At 48.9% G+C, this 20,793-nt stretch overlaps 1 protein-coding gene across 1 annotated transcript in view; it reads right to left on the bottom strand.

Moving 5' to 3' along the window:
• Positions 1-20,793, bottom strand: part of Rnf213 (ring finger protein 213) — an 88,474-nt gene that overhangs the window by 19,153 nt on the left and 48,528 nt on the right. Inside the window, exons 31-50 of the mRNA XM_038325573.2 lie at positions 19,261-19,397; positions 18,803-18,898; positions 16,990-17,108; positions 15,575-15,694; positions 15,065-15,183; positions 14,553-14,694; positions 14,162-14,300; positions 13,140-13,331; positions 11,301-11,431; positions 9,381-9,535; positions 8,132-8,344; positions 7,702-7,883; positions 7,072-7,192; positions 5,240-5,340; positions 4,937-5,119; positions 3,311-3,480; positions 3,121-3,220; positions 1,847-1,958; positions 611-821; positions 220-410 (exon numbers count right to left, since the gene is read on the bottom strand). Of these exons, the coding sequence (XP_038181501.1) occupies positions 220-410; positions 611-821; positions 1,847-1,958; positions 3,121-3,220; positions 3,311-3,480; positions 4,937-5,119; positions 5,240-5,340; positions 7,072-7,192; positions 7,702-7,883; positions 8,132-8,344; positions 9,381-9,535; positions 11,301-11,431; positions 13,140-13,331; positions 14,162-14,300; positions 14,553-14,694; positions 15,065-15,183; positions 15,575-15,694; positions 16,990-17,108; positions 18,803-18,898; positions 19,261-19,397 (2,934 nt within the window). The remainder of the gene's footprint in view (positions 1-219; positions 411-610; positions 822-1,846; positions 1,959-3,120; positions 3,221-3,310; positions 3,481-4,936; positions 5,120-5,239; positions 5,341-7,071; positions 7,193-7,701; positions 7,884-8,131; positions 8,345-9,380; positions 9,536-11,300; positions 11,432-13,139; positions 13,332-14,161; positions 14,301-14,552; positions 14,695-15,064; positions 15,184-15,574; positions 15,695-16,989; positions 17,109-18,802; positions 18,899-19,260; positions 19,398-20,793) is intronic.

The raw sequence follows: 20,793 nt of genomic DNA on the forward strand, positions 1-20,793 counted from the left end.
AAATCAAACCTGAACACACCAGAACTTACACACACACACACACACACACACCCCAATATCCCCCTGCGGTAGGGTGGTTTAACTCATGCTGAAGCAGAGGCAATGCCCATTTCCCATCTGGATGGGGAGGGCTCAGGTGAGCAACACAGTCCAGCCAGACTCTGCTGCAAACAGGGCTGTAAGAAGCTTGCCCTTCACAACCAAGACCCTGCTCCTCACCTGCTGTTCGATGATACCCCTGGGAAACACCCACTGGCATGGATGGCCCTGCCTGGAGAAGCTCTGCACGAATTCCATCCCACGCTGGCTTGCGAGTTTCCTCACCAGGTACACACGGTGCCAATCATTCTGGACGCGGGTGCAGAACTGCTCAACATGCTTCAGGAAGCACTGCTTATCTTCAGACAGCTCTGTAGGATTGGGGAGAGAGCAGGTGAGGGACGGTGGGAGGACATCAGAAAGCCAGCCAGAGGCCCTGAGCCTGCTCTTTACAACCCTTTGGTGGAAGAACACAGGACAGGGTTTGTGGAAGAGGACAGCCATGTCCTAAGAACAGGTTTCCATAGATCCCGAATTTCTGAAGTCGAGGATCTCTGTAGAGCAGACTTGCCTGAGCCTTCCTGAAGCTCCGAGAGGAAGTCAGCAGCCAGGTCAAGGCAGAGGCGGACTCTGGCCACCTGCTGCAGGTACTCCACCGAAGCTGTGCTGGCAGGCTCTGGGCCTCGCCTTCCGGGGGAGTATGTCCTAAGGAAATGGCCTTCCTCTCTCAGGTCCCGCTTGTGACTTCTACAGCCAGCACTTGCCTTCTCATGGATGGAGTCCTGAGGGATGAGGGATACAGAGAGCAGGGCACCAGTCTGCATCAGCAGAGCCCTATGTAGAGCGTGGGAAAGGTAGTCACATGGAGAACAGCAGTGAACATTTTTGGAATTGTGGAAAAGTAGCATTCCTGTCTGTGTCAGAGCAAGATGGGTGAGAGCAAGCAAACTTACAAGGGGGAAGGTGTAATTAATATGGGGATGGTAGAAAGCGTCCATCGTGATGTGCTGAGAATAACCACGGCCAGTTCTGTGCTACACTGCGGGCTGAGGTGCTTTTGTTCTTTGTAGTCGGTGGCAATGCATGCATCACTGTCTGTGAAATGCATCACTGGGGACTCAGCTGTGCAAACTTCAGAGTCACTTACAGAATGAAGACGGCTTGGACATCACTAAGTGCTATCGCCCCACAGTGGCCCCTGAGCGATAGGAAGTGCTGACACACCATCAGGCAACCCATGACTGTACACCCATTGTAGAGGGCAGTCACACAGAAGGACACATGTCTCTGTTGTACTAACTAGAGTGGCATCCTGTTGGCTTTCAGAAATGCTTTCTCTGTATGAACTGCATGGGTCTCAGTTTTCTTTCTTTTTTTTCCGAGACAGGGTTTCTCTGTGGCTTTGGAGGGGTCTCAGTTTTCAAAAAAAAAAAAAAAAAGAGCAGGGACAGCTGTTTTAGGATGTCTTTCTGTACGCTGTGGATATGTGTTGCTCTCATTGCCTGGTAAAGAAAGCTGCTTTGGCCAGTGACAAGCGGGATAGAGTGAGGTGGGCAATCCAAGCAGAGATACAGGAGAAGGGCAGAGTCTAAGAGATGCCAGCGGATGCTCAAGAAGCAAGATGCCAGCGTACTGGTAAGCCTGGCAATACACAGATTAATAGAAATGGGTTAATTTAACTTTAAGAGCTAGTTAGTAATAAGCCTGATCCATCGGCTAAATATTTATAATTAATATAAGCCTCTAAAAGGTTATTTGGGAACGAGCAGGCAGGAGAGAAACCTCCATTTACAGACAGCTATCATACCTCCAGGCAGCTGATAAAGAGCAGGTACAGCTCTGTTTTATCTTCTGTTGGGAATGCTTTGTTCTCTAACTGGGTCAAGTAGTTCTGGATGTAATCCTTTACCTCATGGAAGCTATGGAAAGAGACACATGGTTCCTGCTTATGTCAGTTTATGGGAATATCTATATCCCCACCCTCTGTAAGCTCTAACCCAAGACCTAGTATGCACCAAACAAGCACTCTGTCTCCTGGAGTCTTTGGGTGAGGAGGGCAGTACACATGATTTGTGACACCAAGCACTGGTCATTTGAAAACTATTGCACTATTGGTACATTTTTATTGTAGAATGCCCTGGAAAAAATACCCCATAATGGGCTGGAGTGATGGCTCAGAGGTTTAAGAGCATTGCCTGCTCTTCCAAAGGTCTTGAGTTCAATTCCCAGCAACCACATGGTGGCTCACGACCATCTGTAATGGGGTCTGGTGCCCTCTTCTGGCCTAAAGGCATACACAAAGACAGAATATTGTATACAAAATAAATAAATAAAAAACAAACAAACAAAAATACCCCATAATATGGAGTCATGAATATCACCATGGACCTGCACAGAAAGAATTTCAAGTCTTACAAAGTGGATCAGCTTGTGGTAGAGGATACATAATGTCTAAAATTTAAATTCTGACTTAATATTTAAACTGTATTATTGGCAGCAAATACCATAGTGTTTAGCTGAGACAGGATCACTCTGTTCTCAGGAAAATGCCCGTGGGCCCAGCTCTGTGCTCCTGAAGAAGATAGCCCAGCCTGAAACAAGCAGCTGGTTCCTAACTCAGAGTGACTCCACGTGACTCTAAGGTGACCACAGCGCTCTGCTGTGTCTTTGGGGTCCATGAGCACTTCTGGCCCCATAGAACAGTGGTTCTTACCCTTAAGGGTCATGGTGTAGGAAAGCAAATGCATGAAACTTGCATTTCCACAGCTCTGTGTGCTCAGTGGTGAGGAGAACCAGGACTACGATTCCAGACTGTCTACAGCAGCCTTAGGACGTCACTGCAGGTACCCAAAAGGCTGGGTGGCAGGAGCTGGGGCCAGAAGCACACAATGGATTTTTCTGACGTGTATCTTGCTGCTGGGTCATTGCCATGGCCCATGGGGGAAACTATAAGCACACAACCTTCACGCGAGCTGAGTTTGCTCACACAGAAACAGCTTCTCCAAACCATAGATCCATTCGCAGTCATGATGTAGCCAAGACAGCCACAAAAAGCCAAGGGAAGCAGTGAGGGCCACTGACCTGTACTTGAGAAGCAGTTTTAGGAGCACAGAGCGGATGACAGGAGTCTTGTCGACGACATCCTCAAATGGAGACAGAGACTTAGTGAGTTCACGATGCTCTGCAACCAGAGAAGGGGCTGTAGTGCACATCACGGTACACAGCTGAGCTGAAATCTGGGTTTTACATTTATGGGAAGCAGACAACTCACTTTGGGAAGCGTCTCTCAGCAGCTCCTTTTGAATGAAGAGCAAGGACAACAGGCTGTCAATCACGCTTTCCTGAGGAGGGGTGTCATCTTTGAAGCACATGGTGGAGACCAGGTCCACAAAGAAGCTGTTACACATGTTCCGGAACTGGGCGTGCTTCGCGATGGCTTTGCTAGGGAGGGGATTATGATGAAACACTTGTGAGAACACTTGTGAGAGTGTGCTCCCAACCCTTCCAGACAGTGATGTCAGTGAGAGTGTGCCAGACAGTGATGTCAGTGAGTGTGTTCCCAACCCTTCCAGACAGTGATGTCAGTGAGTGTGTTCCCAACCCTTCCAGACAGTGATGTCAGTGAGTGTGCTCCCAACCCTTCCAGACAGTGATGTCAGTGAGTGTGCTCCCAACCCTTCCAGACAGTGATGTCAGTGAGTGTGTTCCCAACCCTTCCAGACAGTGATGTCAGTGAGTGTGTTCCCAACCCTTCCAGACAGTGATGTCAGTGAGTGTGCTCCCAACCCTTCCAGACAGTGATGTCAGTGAGTGTGTTCCCAACCCTTCCAGACAGTGATGTCAGTGAGTGTGCTCCCAACCCTTCCAGACAGTGATGTCAGTGAGAGTGTGCTCCCAACCCTTCCAGGCAGAGTGAAGTTGCATAATATTTTGCCTTAATGCTTATTTGACCTTGAACTCATGGCCATTCTTCTGTATTAGTCTTCTAATTGCTGGGTTTAAAACTAGGCTAGCTTTTTGTTTGGAATCAACAAATGACATGAGTTACAATGGTCAGAATGGACTTCAGCCTATAACAGTGTCAATATTGCTTCTAGGAAGACGATCAGTGTTTGGACCGCTGGGTGTCCTAGAGCGTGGGGAAGAAGAGGGGAACAGGGTCTGGGCTGCTGAGGCCTCTGCTTGTCCATCTCCAGAAAGCTGGGCTACATCTGCCTTCATCCTCGGTCAGAGAGTAACAAGAGGACAGATGAGGATCTGGGCGGATGGCGCCACTGGTGAAGGACGTCCTTGCACCTCTGATCTCAGAGGTAGGGCTCTGAGGGGAGTGGCAGGAGGGTCCTAGAGCTCACTGGCTGCTCAGCCAGGCAGAGTCAAACTCCAGGGTTAGGGAGGTGCTGGTCCCAAAAGACAAGGTAGAGAACCATCAAGATAATAATCTGATGTTTCTATGTGCACACATGCTCTCTTTCATTTGCAAACACATGGCCACTCGCTCACATGAGCACATACATACAAGGAGGGCAGATAAGGGCAGGGATATGGGTCAGAGGCTGGGCACATACATGCTGAGCCTGCATGAGTCTGGGTTCCATCCCCAGCGTTGCTCCAACCCTCCCCACTAAAAGATGCCGAGCCAAAACTACGTGCTTGGTTTTCTCTCAAGGACATTATTTATGCCTTTCTGGTTTATTTCCCCTGAGTTTGCTGGCTCCATGTTTGTGCCTGTCTTATCTGGGAAAGGAATTTTGAGGCAGATATCCAGGAAGGCTTGCTTCTGAGAGTTCTCTGAAGCCAGCCCTTGGAGCCAGGGAAAGCTGACTGAAGGAAGATTGGCTTCTCCAGAGACCGCATAGGAAAAAGAGAGGAAGGAAGCTTAGGAGAAAGGGCGTCTTACCTGTGTTTCTGGGAAACAGTTGGTGAGAACTGGTTTGACAATTCAGTTAAGCAGTAGGGGCATATCATTTGCCCCGGAACGAGCCAGGTTTTGATGCAGGGTAGACAACATACGTGATCGCAAGGCAGACAGACAGGGTCCTGTGCATCTCCCAGGCAGATGTGACATGGCTGAATACCAAACCTACAACCAAGAAGACAATCAGTTGCAGAGCAGAAAAGCTGCCTGGAAGGAGCGCGCCCTTCCACCCCAATTGCAGGTGTAGAAGAGCTCACATTCAGAGTCTTGTCCTGCACAGCTCACCTGCTGAGTGTCTTGCTGACTTTGTCCTTGCATTCACAAAGCATCTTCATTACAGCCACAAATGGCCTGTGGGTCTTGAGGTCTGAGTTCTCTTCAAGACACTGAGGGAGAAGGGCAATAATGAGTAGTGAGGGGGCCTGAGACTCAACACCATGGTCTCCGTGACTGATGACATGCAGTCCCGTCCTGACTAGTGTGCCTACAGCACTAGGCTCTTTTGATGCCTCTCTTAGCAAGTTTGGACAGTTTGGGGGCTTGAGAAGTGGCTTGGCAGTTAAGAGCAGTGGTCTGATTCCCAACCACAGATACTTCCATTTCCAAGGATCTGACACTCTCTCTGGCTTCCGTGGGTACCAGGCATACACATGGTACACAGGCATACATGCAGGCAAAACACATAAAAGCCATGCACATAAAATAAAAATTAAGTATGACCAGGCATAGTGGTGGTTCTTGCTTTTAATTTCAGCACTCAGGAGGCAAAAGCAGGCAGATCTTGGTGAGTTCAGGGTCAGCCTGGTCTACATAGTGACTTCCAAGACAGCCAGAGCTACACATTGAAACTACATCTTAAACAGAAAAACAGGGGCTGGAGAGATGGCTCAGAGGTTAAGAGCATTGCCTGTTCTTCCAAAGGTCCTGAGTTCAATTCCTAGCAACCACATGGTGGCTCGCAACCATCTGTAATGGGGTCTGGTGCCCTCTTCTGCCCTGCAGGCATACACACAGACAGAATATTGCATACATAATAAATAAATAATTTGAAAAAAAAACAAAAAAGAAATTTAAAAATGCCTTTAAAAATCAAAAACAAATCTAAAACTACAGTATCTTATTTTTTTTATCTGTGTAAACTCAGATAACTCGGATTATCAGGTTAGTCTTGTTAGTTTCTGTGACTGTGCTTTTCATGTATACATGTCCACACGCATGTGGAGACTGGAGGACAGACAACCTCAGGTGCCATCACCACACCCATCCCACCTCGTTAAAACAGTGTACTAATCATGACCATCCAGAGAGCCCCAGGGATCCCCTGTTGCCATCTTCCCAATGCTGGGATTATAATTACAACTCACAACATCTGGCTTTTATGTGTGGGTTCTGGGGATTGAACTCTGGTCCTCTACTGAACCATCTGCCCAGTTCTGACTGTGCTGTTTTCCAAAACACAAAATTCCCAACTTCGGAATTTTTCCCTATTTTTTTTTTTTTTTTTAGACAGGATTTTGTTTTGTGTAGCTCTGACTATCCTGGAACTAACTCACTATGTAGGCCAGGCTGGCCTTGAACTCACATAGCTCCACCTGCCTCTGCCTCCCCAGTGTTTGAAATAAAAAAGGCATGCACCACCACCACCTGACTTCCCTATTACTCTTTTAGGGTCCTACCTCCATATCATGAGATATTTTGACTTGTAAATAATAATGTAGTGACTGGCTCTGTATATATTACTAACCTTTAAAAGAAATGTTAGTTTTGGGGGAATCAAACTTTTGCTTTAGAATAATCTCTAGAAGGAGGCTGGAGAGATGGCTCAGCAGTGAATAGCACTGACTGTTCTTCGGGAGGACCAGGTTTTGGTTCAATTCCTTGCACCCATATGGCAGCTCACAACTGTATCTCCAGTTCCAGGATATCTGATACCCTCACACAGACATACAGGCGAAACACCATTGCACATAAAATAAAAATAAATTATTAAAAAAAGAATAATCTATTGAATAATCGTAAGGTTTAGGAAACAGTGCTGCAACCAGAGGAACTGTCGGGGAGGTTTCAGCTCTCCACGCTGCTCAGTCAGGCCGACCTTACCGAAGCCCAGCACTCACCTTGTCTAGTAAGAAGACATGCTCGGTGACCAGCTGACTCAGCTCGGGAATCTGGCTTTCAGTCTCCAGGAGAACATGCTCCACAAAGAGCGCAAGGGAGAAAATGCGGTTCCACAGGGCTCTGTCAAAGAAGGCGTTAGCCATGAGCTCTGACAGGGGAGCCAGAGATACAGGAGGAGAGAGCAGGGCTGCAGAGGTTGGAGCTAGAGGTGAGGCAGTCCGAGGGCTCTTTCCCTGCACAGCCCTGTTCCAGACAGTGCCCCACTCTTGCCCACACCAGGCCCATGGGAGACACAAGCCATGTTCCATGCCTCAACACACAGTGGTCCTGCAAGCAAACACAAGGACTGTTTCCTGACCCCGACAGCCTGCCCCTGCTCCACTTGCCCTGTGCACCCCCTCCCTGCTTTCCTTTTGACTTTGCCTACTACACTGTAACATGTCCACTTCCTACCTGTCTCAGGACTGTTTTCAACCCAGGTCTCTAGAATCATGGGATACCCAGCTCCTGGGGAGGCTCCACTGTTAAACAGGTCAATGAGGTCTCTCCTGCCCACTCTCAGCAGGCTGTAGGATTTGGGAGGTCCCAGGGTGAGCACAGAGTGCACTGAGCAGGCTCTTGCTGCTCACCTGACCTCCTGGACGGTGTTTCTGGTTGTGTTCCCACAGCCCCGCAAATACTCTCTGGAACAGACAAGCTCCAGCGGCATGGCCAGATTCTTCACCATCTGTAACCAGGCCTTGGGACTCGGCTTCAGGATGTCTCCCGCCAGGTCTTCAACACAGGCCATTGCTGCAAGCGCATCTAGTGTCTGGAACAAGGAGAACTGGCAATCGCCCAGCAGGGTCCTCTTCTCTGCCACCACCCTTCAACACAGTCCTGCATCCTTATTCCCAGTGTGTTGTGGGTCCAGGCTTGTCCCCTGTTCCTCCATCCCACTGCAGAAGGGCCCGTAAAGAATCTCCTATGGGGACAGGGCTCCATAAGCCTCTGCTCCCAGGATGGATGGGATGCTCTCACTGATGGCAGCCCCGCTGGCCTCCCCGGGGAGACCCCTACCATTTCACTCCCAGCCAAGCTGTGCTTCTGTGCTGCTTCACTGAGACTCTTCAGGACCTGGGGGTGGATAGTCAGCACTCTGGAGAAGTTCTGCAGCCGCGTCCTGAAGTGCTGATAGGCAAGGTGCACCCAGGGTAAGGAGAGCCCTTCCTCAGGCGTTCCCGAAGTCACTCGGAGCTCACAGAGGCAGGACCACAGGGCCGTCTGCAGCAACTGGAGACAAAAGCATTTCAGTAGAGTTGTACATGATGAAGACATGCTTTTCTGTAGAAGATCGTAAGTATTGGAAAGCTATTTTTTTAAAAAAAAAGTTGATCCAATCTGTTAGCTCGTGTCTCTTCAGGACAATGACACCCTGGCTGCTTTCTGGTAGAGTTTTATGTTCATTTTTCTCACTGGCACCCGAAACTGGTGTGCCCACTAGTCTACTGCCAACTAGACACAGCTAGAGTCCCTGGAGAGGAGGGAGCCTCAGTTGAGAAAACACCTCTGCAAGATCAGGCTGGAGGCAAGTCTGTAGGACATTTTCTTTTTTCTTCTCTATGTATCCGTTGCTGTCTGTCCTTGAACTTACTGTGTAATCCAAGGCTGATCTCAAACTGCAGAGATCTCCCTGCCTCTGCCTCCCAAGTGCTGGGATTAAAGGGGTGCCACCACCACCCGGCTCCCCCATTTATCTTTTAAGGTCTTAGACACTGCATTCCATCTAGATATCCACATTTATTCTATCGGCAGGTGGTTTATTAAGTCTCAAAAATCGAACAAGGCTTGATCCATAATGATTCTTGAAGAACCGCATTAACCTCTGACTCTATAGGTTATAGTATGTTCCCAAATTTATACCTATGCAATGAGGTATAAAGATTTGCGGCAGTCAAATGTATCAATCCAGTGAATTTTATTTTTTTTTATTATAATTATTATTTTTATTATTACTTTTACTATTGGTTTCCTGTAGCCTAGGCTGCTCCTGAACTTGCTTTGTTCTTCAACTGCTTTTCCTCCTGCCTCTATCTCTGCAGTGTAGGGATTATAGATTATAGATTATCTGGGATTATAGGTGTTTGCCACTATGAGGGCAGCTAAGGGGAGATCTTAGAACTGCTTCAAGTGACACAAGTTGCCTCTAGAAAACACAGAGTAGAGGCTGGGGGTTTGATCCTGAGTATCCTGTAGCTCTAAGGATGTCCTAATTTGGCAACACTGGCCGAGGTGAGGATGGGCTCTTGTCCGTATCATCCGTACCTACCTCTAACTCCTCCCTTGAAGCCACTTTCATGGTCAAAAGCAGGAAGTCCTTCGAGTAGCTCTGTAGGAGATCCTGCTGCTGTGCCACAGGGAGCTGAGCCAGAAACCTGCCCAAGGGAGTCTTCTGGAAGACTTCCACGAACTTCTTAGATAACGCTACAGAAGAAGGCAGAGGTGGCATCAACGGGGTGAGACCCTGAGTCCAGGGAAGAAAGAGATCACTGCCCCAAGAAGGAGCCATGAGACCCAGGCTGGAGGGGTGGCTGTGCTGAACTGGAGCCCAGAGTGGTGCTGGCTGCCTGGCCGCTGTCCAGAAGGCAGGGAAGACAAATAGAGGCAGAACCAGTGTTAAGGTTGGGTCACGAACAGCCTAGCTAGCCCGGGGAGAAAACATGGGCGACACCCCGTCTGTGGTCTGTCTAGAGTTATAGGTGGGTTAGCAGAGGCTGGTCCTCGGGATGGAGTCAGGGGCCACACCAACAATCACTCTGCTTCCCTCGACTCTGCTCGCAGCTGCTCAGAACCAGCAGGGTAGAGTGTCTGTCATCAGGAAAAAGGAGGGTGCCTCCTCAGGACAGATTGCTTCATGGGGATTCAAAGAGAGTGGCCCAAGCTGATCTGGGAAAACAGGATCAGCTCAGAGTATCCAGGCTTCTGCGTCAGTGCTGAAGACTCTGCATGAAAACTGCTTCCCACAAGATGCTAGGCTGTCATTTTTTCTAGAGGGACAATGGCCAGATCCCTCATGTTTGACAGCAAGGTGCTCTGTGACGGGGAGGACCTGATGCTCCACATGGAGGAGGATGCTCTGCTTGGATAAATTCCACGATGGGGACCAGGAGCCCAGGTGAGAAAACCCTTCCTAGTCCTGGAAGCAAACTCTTCCCTGAGGTAACATGGCCCATTTGTCATGCTTCCAAACAGTGACTAAAGGATTTACCCTTGTCATGTCACTTAGAGACTTATGACCCGTGATGGAGACTTCTGCTTTCAGCAGAATTTTGATTTATGGTTACATGTATTTGTGCATGTATGTATGCATGCACATGTACTCATGTATCACAACACATGTGTGGAAGTCAAAGGACAACTTGTACCAATCAGTTCCCTCCTCCTGTGATGTAGGTGGGTCTTCTATCTATCTGATGATTTTATTGGTTAATTAATAAAGAAACTGCTTGGCAAGATAGGTCAGAACATAGGTGGGTGGAGTAGACAGAACAGGATGCTGGGAGTAAGGCAGATGCCTCGGGCAGTCGTCATGCCTCTCCTCTCTGGGTGAGACGTGATGGAGCCAGCCGCCAGGTCAGACATGCTGAATCTTTCCCGGTAAGACACCAATTATGGTGTTACACGGATTATTAGATATGGGTTAGTCAAGATGTGAGTAAGAGGCTGAAACTAATGGGCTAGGCAGTGTTTAAATGAATACAGTTTGTGTGTTGTTATTTCGGGGCATAAGCTAGCAGGCAGCTGGGAGCCGGGCAGGAGGAAAAGCAGGCCTGCCCGCAGCTCTCACAACACTCCTGACATGCAGATGTCAAGGATTGAATTCAGATTATCAGGCTTGGTGCCAGATGCCTACGCCCACTGATCCACCTTGTCAGCCCTGCAGCAGAATTTTTCAAACACCATTCTGGGGGCTGCTCTACTACCAGAGTGTTAAAACTGAAACTTCCAAAATTGTCCTGTCTTGAGCAGGTATATTCTTTTTTTAATTTTGTTTTTTCGAGACAGGGTTTCTCTGTAACTTCTGAGCCTGTCCAGGAACTAGCTCTCATAGACCAGGCTGGCCTCGATCTCTCAGAGATCCACCTACCTCTGCCTCTCAAGTGCTGGGATTAAAGGTGTGTGTTACCTCTGCCCGGCTGAGCAGGTTAATGTTTGTGCATTGCCTTGAGCCTGCTATGGGGTAGCTCACCCTGTGTGTCTGTGATGTACTGAGCCTGCATCCAGAGCTCCTCCAGGTAGTCCCTGATCCTCCAGCTGAAAGGCACAGCATTACAGGCATCCTTGGGCAGGTTCATGTGGCTATGTACCAGGATGGAGGACCTGCAGCAAGGCGAACGAGAGTGATGTTTGTGAGTTGTTACTTGAGACGTGAGGTAGTATGCACAACGCCAGCCCTTCAGTCCTGAGAGAGAGAGGCTATCACTGGGGCACGGCTGTGATGGACCACTTATCTACATGGGTGAGGTACTGGGCAGCAGTTCATATGGCAAGGAGCAGGAGAAGACATGTTAGGGATGGGAGATGTCTCAGTCAAGTCAAGCCGTGCAAGCATGAGGTCCTGTGTTTGGATCCCTAGCACCCTCTTTAAAAAAAGTGAGTGCCGTTGCATCCACTTGAAATCCCAGTGCAGGGAGGCAGAGATGAGGAGTGACCCTGGTGTTGGCTGTGCAGCCACTCTAACCAAATAGTAAGCTTCAAGATGAAAGAACTTCTCAGAAAAGAAGAGAGTCGTGGGAGAGATGGCTCAGCAGTTGAAAGCAGATGCTGCTCTTCCAGAGGACCTGAGTTCAGTTCCCAGCACCCACACCATGAATGATAACTGCCTGCAGCTCCAGCTCCAAGGGCTCTTCTGGTATCCATGACAACCACGTAAACAGACATAGACAGACACACAAATAAAAACAAACCTTTAACAAGAGGTCTGCCCTGACTGAGGAAGATACGCTGTGCTAATGCACATGCATGTGCACATATGTGCATACACACACAAATTCGTAAAATTAAAAAAATTTAAAAGACTATTGTTGAAGGTCTCATGGATAGCTGCAGGTGGGTTTCCAGGTCAGTGATTCTGCTGTACACGAACTCAAGGAAAACCCTGTTTACAGACAGAAGAAAAGTGGCAGCAAGAGCCAAGTAAGTTGCCCAAAGTTCTGTGGCAGAACCAAGTCTCTGTGGCCTCCTCCTCCTCTACTGCCCCTGTGCAGAGGTCTGACCATAAGCTTGAAGCCTTTTTGCATGAACCTTAGCAGCACGCTATCCTTTAAGTAAGTGCTCCCACCAGCAATTCAGAATCATATTCCAGGGGCTGAAGAGATGGTTCAGTGGTTAAGGGTGCTTGCTGCTCTTCCAGAACTGAGTTCTCTTTCTGGTACCCACATTAGGTGGCTCACAACTGTCTGTAACTCCAGTTACAGGGATTCAACACCCCCTTTGGGGCTCTATTGGCACCCCCACACATTGTACCCACACAATTTTCAATATCCCCTTCTTTTTTTTTTTTTTTTTTTTTTTTACTTTTTGAGACAGGGTTTCTCTGTAGCTTTGGAGCCTGTCTTGGAACTAGCTCTTGTAGACCAGGCTGGTCTCGAACTCACAAAGATCCACCTGCCTCTGCCTCCCGAGTGCTGGGATTAAAGGCGTGCGCCACCACCGCCCGGCTCCCCTTCTTTATCTATTTCTTTATAGTCTACATTTTGGAGCCAAAGTTTTTAGAAGTCCAAGCCCCACAAGGTCAGGCCTTGGGAAAGGGAGAAGCACAGGAAAGGCAAAGCAGAGGTTCTGCCAGCTCAGCATCTGTGTTGCACAATAGAACCTGGTGAGCTAAACATCACATGTGCCTTCAGAGTAGGCAGATGGAACAGCAGAATGACCAAGGACCTCTCAGGGTTTCTGTGAGCATTGTCTGCTGCTGTGATGCTCCAGGATGCACTGAGCAGGTGTACAGGTACCAGCAGTAGCTTGGGGAGAGAGCAAGGTGCTGCTCTGTTCTGAAGTCCCCCTCCATAAAAGCAAGGCTTCCACTCACCCTATGTTGTTTACCACAAGAGGGATGTTCAGGAACTTAATGTCTCTGAAAATAAACATCCAAAGATCTTGGGCCCAGGCTGGAGAATCTGACTGAGCCAATAGATCCAGGTTGCCATCTCTGTCGATGTAAGAGATCATGCTGGCCAGGATGGGGGTGACCACATTTTGGATCCGCTTCCAAAGGGTATGCCTGCAGCAGGGGCAGAGGAAATCCACTATGGTTAGGGTACTCACGACACGCACTACTGCTGCCTCTGCATTCTCGTCCTGAGGTTCCCACATGGAAGCCAGAATAACAGTAGCTTACCAGTATTTTCAAGAAAGGGGAAGGCGGTTGGAGATGGCTCAGCTATTAACAGCATGGGTCACATGGTTAACAGCATGGGTCACATGGTTAACAGCATGAGTTACATGGTTAACAGCATGGGTTACATGGTTAACTGCATGTTGTTAACTACATCACTCTGCACTGCTGACCTGCTAAGGACTATGATGTGAATCAGTGGCAAGCATCATCAATCATACCATGAACCAAGACTTAGTTCAACCTCCAGCACCATTGCAAGTCAACAATTGATTAGAAGATTGTAGGAAAACAATCATTAAGTAATGCTGGAGACTGGTATCTAGTGTTAGCATCTAATACAGAGAATGTGAAGAGAATAGATTAAAACCTGCTGAGGAAGAAAACAGTCGTTACAGTGGACAAAGACTTCCCTTGAGTCACACCAGCAGGAGTACATCACCAAGAGTCACACCAACAGGCATACATTAGGAAGAATCACACCAACACGAGTGCAATCACTGAAAGTCACACCAGCAGGAGTACATCACCAAGAGTCACACCAACAGGCATACATTAGGAAGAATCACACCAACAGGAGTGCAATCACTGAAAGTCACACCAGCAGGAGTACATCAGTAAGAGTCACACCAGCAGGAGTGCATCACTGAGAGTCACACCAGCAGGAGAGCAATCACTGGAGTGGTACAAAGGCCCTGCTTGTTTTACCCTTGTACCTGAAGGTGCCTGCCTCCTGGAGGGCATCCTGATTGGCAGCCTCCCTGGTGACCCACTGCTTTTGACTCAGGGTCTGGTTCTCTTCTTGCTTCGTTAGAAGAACATGGAGGCGCATCTTAGATTCCCGCAAAAAGGAGGCTGTGAAGACGATGGGGAACTGAGTTGATGAATTCATGCATGCTTGGTTGTAGGGTGCATCATAGGGTTTGACCCTCCTTACCCAAGAGAAAAGCTGCCCACCCTTTGGCCGGGAAAGTTCTATTACATAATCTGACGGATTACCATGGTTTCTACCATTATCTGCTGCTCCTGTCAAGTCCAAGAAGCCTGAAAGGTCATCCTCTCCACGCAAGATGGAAGACGCAGCACTGGGGTGCAGGGCTCACTTACCATTATGCACGCTGTCTTCATTTAAGAGGCCAAGAAGAATGGTGACTCTCCTCGTGCTGCGTGCACAGCTCTCATTCTGGTCCCTGAGCATCCCCACTGCACTCTGCACGCAGCTCCGCAGCAGTCTGGTGGTGTCCAGGACCTGTGCACACCCAGGAAGAGAACAGGCTTCTAGTTGCCAATTCCAGTCTGGACAAAGGCCAGGCCACCCATGTGAAATGATGGTTTCGTGTTGGCAACCATGTGGCCCCAGCTGGTGGTCATTATGGCAAAAGTTGCACTACAGCCTACCAGCCATATCCCTCCATGACCAACATTAGCAAGCAAGCCAGGGATGAAGGAATGGGACAGAACTAACTTAATGAAGGGAATGATGCACTCACACATCCACTGTGGAAGGAGGACAGGGTCCAGCCTAAGCCTCCCCCAATCATAATTACAGGGTTCTTATAACTCCCAGGAGAGAGGTCAAAAATGCAGCTCCCTTAGCCAATGGTAAAAGCAATACTCACATCATAGTCTCCTGGGTCGGATACCGTCTCCGGCTCCTCTGGTCCTTCCACTTCCATTTTTTCCTCTGCCATTTCCCCCGACTCACTGGTCTCTGTCTCCATCGCCTCCTCTGGGCCATCTGTTAGACAAAAGGCAAGGCAAACATGCTCCAGTTACCATGAGGACCAGAATGGGGTGTGTCACATGGTCTGGGACTTGCCCGGCTTCCCTGTCCCTATCTGTAGTGGTGGCCCTAGTAAAGGGAACATGTGCCTGTCTATCAGCTCCATCTCTTGCTCAGGTACTCCCTAGCCTGGCCTCTAAGGACTGGCAAAGGAACCCTAAGGAGACTGGCGAGCTGTGGGCACACTCAGGAGGCCTCCCCCTCGACCTCACCACAGTTTGTTAGGAACTCTGAGGGCTGGGCTGCAAGAGCAGCGTGGCTCTGCATCCAGCACCACAGCACTGCCGCCCCCGACATTTCCCCTGTCACCTCCACCATGTCCCCAGATGGCTGTCTTGTGACTCACGCTCAGGGTTGTCGGCTGGCTTGAACAGCTGGCTGATGGTGACATTCTGCAGTTTAGTGACATCTGAGGCCATGATTGTGGATCTGCGGAGGTCGTCGATGTGTACTGACCGCCACAGCCCTGTGAGGAACACAGTCACTGGAGCCCTCTGTAGCCTAGCTGTGTCCTTATGTCATTACAGACCACATATGCCAGCCTGGCTCTTTATGTCCACTGGTTTATTTTATTATTAGTTTTGTGTGCATGTGTATGTGTATGTGTGTGCACACATGTGCCATAGCACTGTGTGGAGCCTGGGGATCAAACTCATAATGTCAAGTTTCACAGAAAGTACTTTTACTTCCTGGGCCATCTAGGTGGGCTATCTTAAGATTTTTTTAGATTTATTGAATGTGTGTGTGTGTGTGTGTATATATATATATATATATACACACATACATACATACATACACACACACACACACACACACATGGATAGCCTTGTAGATCAGAAATTGGTGAGCTCCGGACTCCTCCTCCACATCTCACCGCAGTCACCTCATCATCATCAGTAAAGGTGTGTGAGGCACTGGCGAGGTCTATTCTCCATTATCTATGAAATTATCCATTGGTTATTCCCATTTCTGGAATAGACATGCCTTAAAGCAGGAGAGAGCAGGGGACTGATATGAAGACAGCATTTCTCCCAGAGTCAGCGCAGAAAACTGACAGGAAATGAGAGAAACGCCGGTGTGTTGGTGCTAGTGTGTGAGAAGATCTCAGAATTCCTCCGTCACAGGTGTTCAACCGCGTAGACACGGAGATGCTAACGGCACCGCCATGTGCCAAAGTTGGTTCGTTTCTTTCTTTGTTCCTTTTTGAGACAAAGTCTTTCTGTGTAATCCAGTCTTGAACCTGCAATCCTCCTGCCTCATCCTTCAGAAATCTGGGATAGAAGGGTGTGCAATCACCATATCCGGCTAAAAATAATGCTTCAGTAACTGGTTAAGAAACCTAACTGTGCCGGGCGGTGGTGGCGCATGCCTTTAATCCCAGCACTCGGGAGGCAGAGGCAGGCGGATCTCTGTGAGTTCGAGACCAGCCTGGTCTACAAGAGCTAGTTCCAGGACAGGCTCCAAAGCCACAGAGAAACTCTGTCTCGAAAACCCAAAAAAAAAAAAAAAAAAAAAAAAAAAAAAAAAAAAAAAGAAACCTAACTGTGACTTACAATTTAAAGGAACAAACACACATTAGAGCAGTGGCTCTCAACCTTCCTGACGCCATGACCCCTTAATACAGATCTTCATGTTGTGGTGACCCCAACCGTAAAATTAACATGCTACTGTTTTGACTCGTAAGGTAAATATGTGATCTGCAGGATATCTGACATGTGACCCACCGTTGTGAACCTCTGTCCTAGAGTACAGTGGTCCTACCTCCATGGAACCCCACGTACGATGTACCACTTCCCATTCGGGAAAGTTTCGTGATGAAATAAATGAAGACAAAGTCCTTCGTTCCTTGACTTTTGTTGATTTCATTGATGGTGGAATACCTGTTTAAAAAGCAAAACAAATCAGTACCAGGCAAGCAAACAACCTGTGCTGGGAGCTGGCGTGTGCCCTGGGAGCTGGCAGGCAATCTCAGACTCACAGCTTCAGGAGATTAAGATGCCCTTCACAACCTCATGATGAATTGGGCTCATTTCCCATCCTCCCAGAATCCTTTGCTCAGGAGTGCCCTTCCTTTCCTGAATAGAATCATGTGCCCTCAGGTCTTTGCTTTGCTGTGACACAGGCTAAGGAGCCCTGTGCACAGTGTTGAAAAGGGCACACACACACACACACACACACACACACACAGAAGCAGGGCCTGGTAGCACAGGCCTGTCACACTGCTCAGGAGACTGAATCCTAAGGACTGTAAGTTCAAGGCTAGCCTGCACAGCTCTGTGAGACCCTATGTAGAATGAAAAGTAAAAAGAGGCTGGAGAGCTGGCTCGGCAGTTAAGAGCACTGGCTGCGCTCCCAGAGGACCCAGTTTGGTTCTCAGCACCCACATGGCAGATTACTACAGCCTGCAACTCTAGTTCCAGGAGAGTCAATGCCCTCATTTGGCCTCTGTAGGTACCAGGTACATGTACATACAGGCAAACACACATATGCGCTCAAAATAAAAATGATTATTTTAAAAATTAAAAAGAGGGCTAACATAGCTCAGTGATGGAGAACTGGTTTATGGACATAATTGAGGTTGCTGGGCAGTGGTGGCGCACAACTTTAATCCCAGCTCTGGAGAAGCAGAGGCAGGCAGACTCTGGGAGCTTGAGGTCAGCTTGGTATACAAAGTGAGGTCGAGGACAGCCTACATTGTTACATAGAAAAACCGTGTCTTGGGATGGAGAGATGGCTCAGTGGTTAAGAGCATTGCCTGCTCTTCCAAAGGTCCTGAGTTCAATTCCCAGCAACCACATGGTGGCTCACAGCCATCTGTAATGAGGTCTGGTGCCCTCTTCTGGCCTTCAGGCATACACACAGACAGAATATTGTATACATAATAAATAAATAATTTAAAAAAGTTAGTCAAACACACACACATCCAGGAACCACACACCACACTCACACATTATACACATGTACAATCCACAAACACAACACACACCCATATTCATATCACCACCTCCCATAGTCTCCTCAGTTACTGCTCTTGAACTTGTAAAAACTTCATTGCATTTGGAAACCATGGCTAAAGTGACTGCAAATGTCGATAAAGGATATTGTTAACACCCTATTAAAGGGCTACTGTTTACACTTGTGTTTACAGTTTTGCTCCCCCCCCCAGTGTGTGTGGATGTGCATGCACTTGTGTCTGTGAGCATGGAACCTAGAGATCAACCTCACGTATCAGTCCTTAAGAGAGATTTCAAGACAGTCTCACTAGGACACGGGCTCTCTGAGTAGGCTCAGCTTGCCCAAGGATCATCATCTGCTCTGTCTCCCCAGCACTGGTACGGCAAGTGTGCATTGCTATACCCAGACTTTACGTGGGCGCTGGGGATTGAACTCAGGTCCTCTTGCTCACGTGAATGCGCTAGTCCCTAGACCTCCACCTTTTTTCATTTATTTATACAGTTGTCTGCTGAAAGGAAGAGAATTTTCTTGTTAATTTCTGTTTCTTGTGGCACTGTAGTGCTTGTGAGGGAGTGTTGGTTCCCTGTGTTGTTTCTTCTAGACAACTCTGAAAACATACTTGGCAGAGGCTACAAGCTGGGCGCTGTGGTGGCCATCGTCAAAGTCCGTCTGGATGACAAGGATTTTACGTCTGGCTGGGTTCATTAAGCAAGAGCTGGAGGAAAAAGGGAATTACCAGGTGAGTTCCATGTCCAGGAAAATAGATTAAGGAATTCCTTGAACGAGGGTGAGGTCAGGGCCACACAGAAAAAGCATGCAGAGATGCCCTGGTGAGGTAAGCAGATGACTCAGCAGAATTCCAAATGGGCAGCAAGGCTTCCTGGGAGACAGAGGACCAGGCTGGGAAGCTCTATGAGAAGTCTAGAGTAGTGGGGACAGAGAGGCCTAGGGGGAGCCCTAGACATGACCCTGCAGAGTGAAGCACCCTCGGTTCACTGACCAGTGCCAGTTACTACAGCCCCGCCCGGCACCAGGCCAGGCTGGGTCCCTGAGAGTGGAGCTAGCAGGGCACCTCACCGGACTTCCTTAAGGAAGGAGTACTCAGTGTGGAACTGCTGCAGTGACAGGACCGCAGGCTTGGAGGCCAGTCCTCTCAGCTCAGACGCCAGGTCCTGACAGTCCACACTGGTCAGCAGTCTGGAGAAAGTGGTGATCTGCAAAGAAGGGCAAACTGTTGGCCAGAAGCCAAAGGGGAGGCCGTCTGCTGTTAGAGCCCAGACACGTGAGCTTGAACCCCGCCATGATGGGTGCCCGTGTGTCCAGGAGGAACACAGGCCCAGAGACTCTCCAGAGACAAGACAGGTAAGGTAAGAGGAGCTACAGGGTTCACAGCACCAGAGAGAAGTGCCCTGACAGGTGCTTGGTCTCCTTCCTGTTTGGACCCTTCTAGAGAGTCTCAGGATTCTTTAGGACTCAGCACAAATGTCACTTTCTACACGTGACATCTTGCTGTCAGATGGTATTAGCCTCTGGCCTCTTCCTCCGGTCAGAACAGTTCTCAGTGGGCCACGCCCACACTGCAAACTCAGATATCCCTTAGGCTGTGCTGACACTTGACCCCCCCCCCCCCCCCACCGGGTCTCTACTCCTGGCCGGATCCTTGAGCTTCTGATTCCCTCACATCCAAACCTGATGCTCATTCCTAAATTTCCTGTGTTGCTAAGCAAAGCCCGGAGGCAGGTGGAGGGCTCTGGGAGTGCGCTCTCACCAGATGCCAATGTCCACTGCTCCTCCATGAAGTCAGTAATTAGCTTGTGGGTCTGCACCCAACCATTCTCTCTCTTTCCCCCTCCCCCTCTCCTTGTCTCTCTCTCTCTCTCTCTCTCTCTCTCTCTCTCCCCTCCCCCTCCCCCCCCCGTGCATGGGTACCTTGCATGCATGTATTTATGTGCACCCCTTCTATGTCTGGTTGCTGTAAGGGTCAGGAGGAGGCACTAAATCCCCTGGAACTAGAGTGACAGCTGGTTGTGAGCTGCCACGTGGGTTCTGGAAATTGAACTCGGGTCCTTTGGAAGAGAACCCAGTGCTCCTAACCACTGAACAATCTCTCCAACCACCCAACCATTTCTTCATTTATTTGCTTCTTTGTTTTACAAGACAAGGGTTCTCCGTGTAGCCCTGGCTGTCCTTAAACACATTAGTAGGCCAGGATGGCCTGAAAATCAGATCAGCCTGCTTCTGCCTCCTGATGCAGGGACTATCCTGATCCTGATCCTGAAGCTTCTAACTGGCCTGCTTCCATGATGGCCTCTGCCTCACTGTGGTCCCATTGCCACAGCCCTTCTAGACATTCACCTGCCGTGTTGCTCTTGGCAGGAAGGATTGAGTTCCTTAGCAGAGCAACCCCTGAAAGAACTTTCTGATCATCTCAACCTCAGGACACAAAACTCACAGCTTGGAGCCTCAAGCTCTACCAGTGAATTCTCCCTTTGTCCTTGCATGTGCCCAGCCAGCCCTAGGGGTGCCTCTTAAAGAAACCCACATCTGTCCTCCCATCGTGTGCACAGCAGGCTTCCTGTGGTGCTGACCCTGATTGAATACTGCCTTTCT

The sequence above is a fragment of the Arvicola amphibius genome, chromosome 4 (genome assembly GCF_903992535.2).
Source record: "Arvicola amphibius chromosome 4, mArvAmp1.2, whole genome shotgun sequence".
Taxonomy (NCBI): Eukaryota; Metazoa; Chordata; class Mammalia; order Rodentia; family Cricetidae; genus Arvicola; species Arvicola amphibius.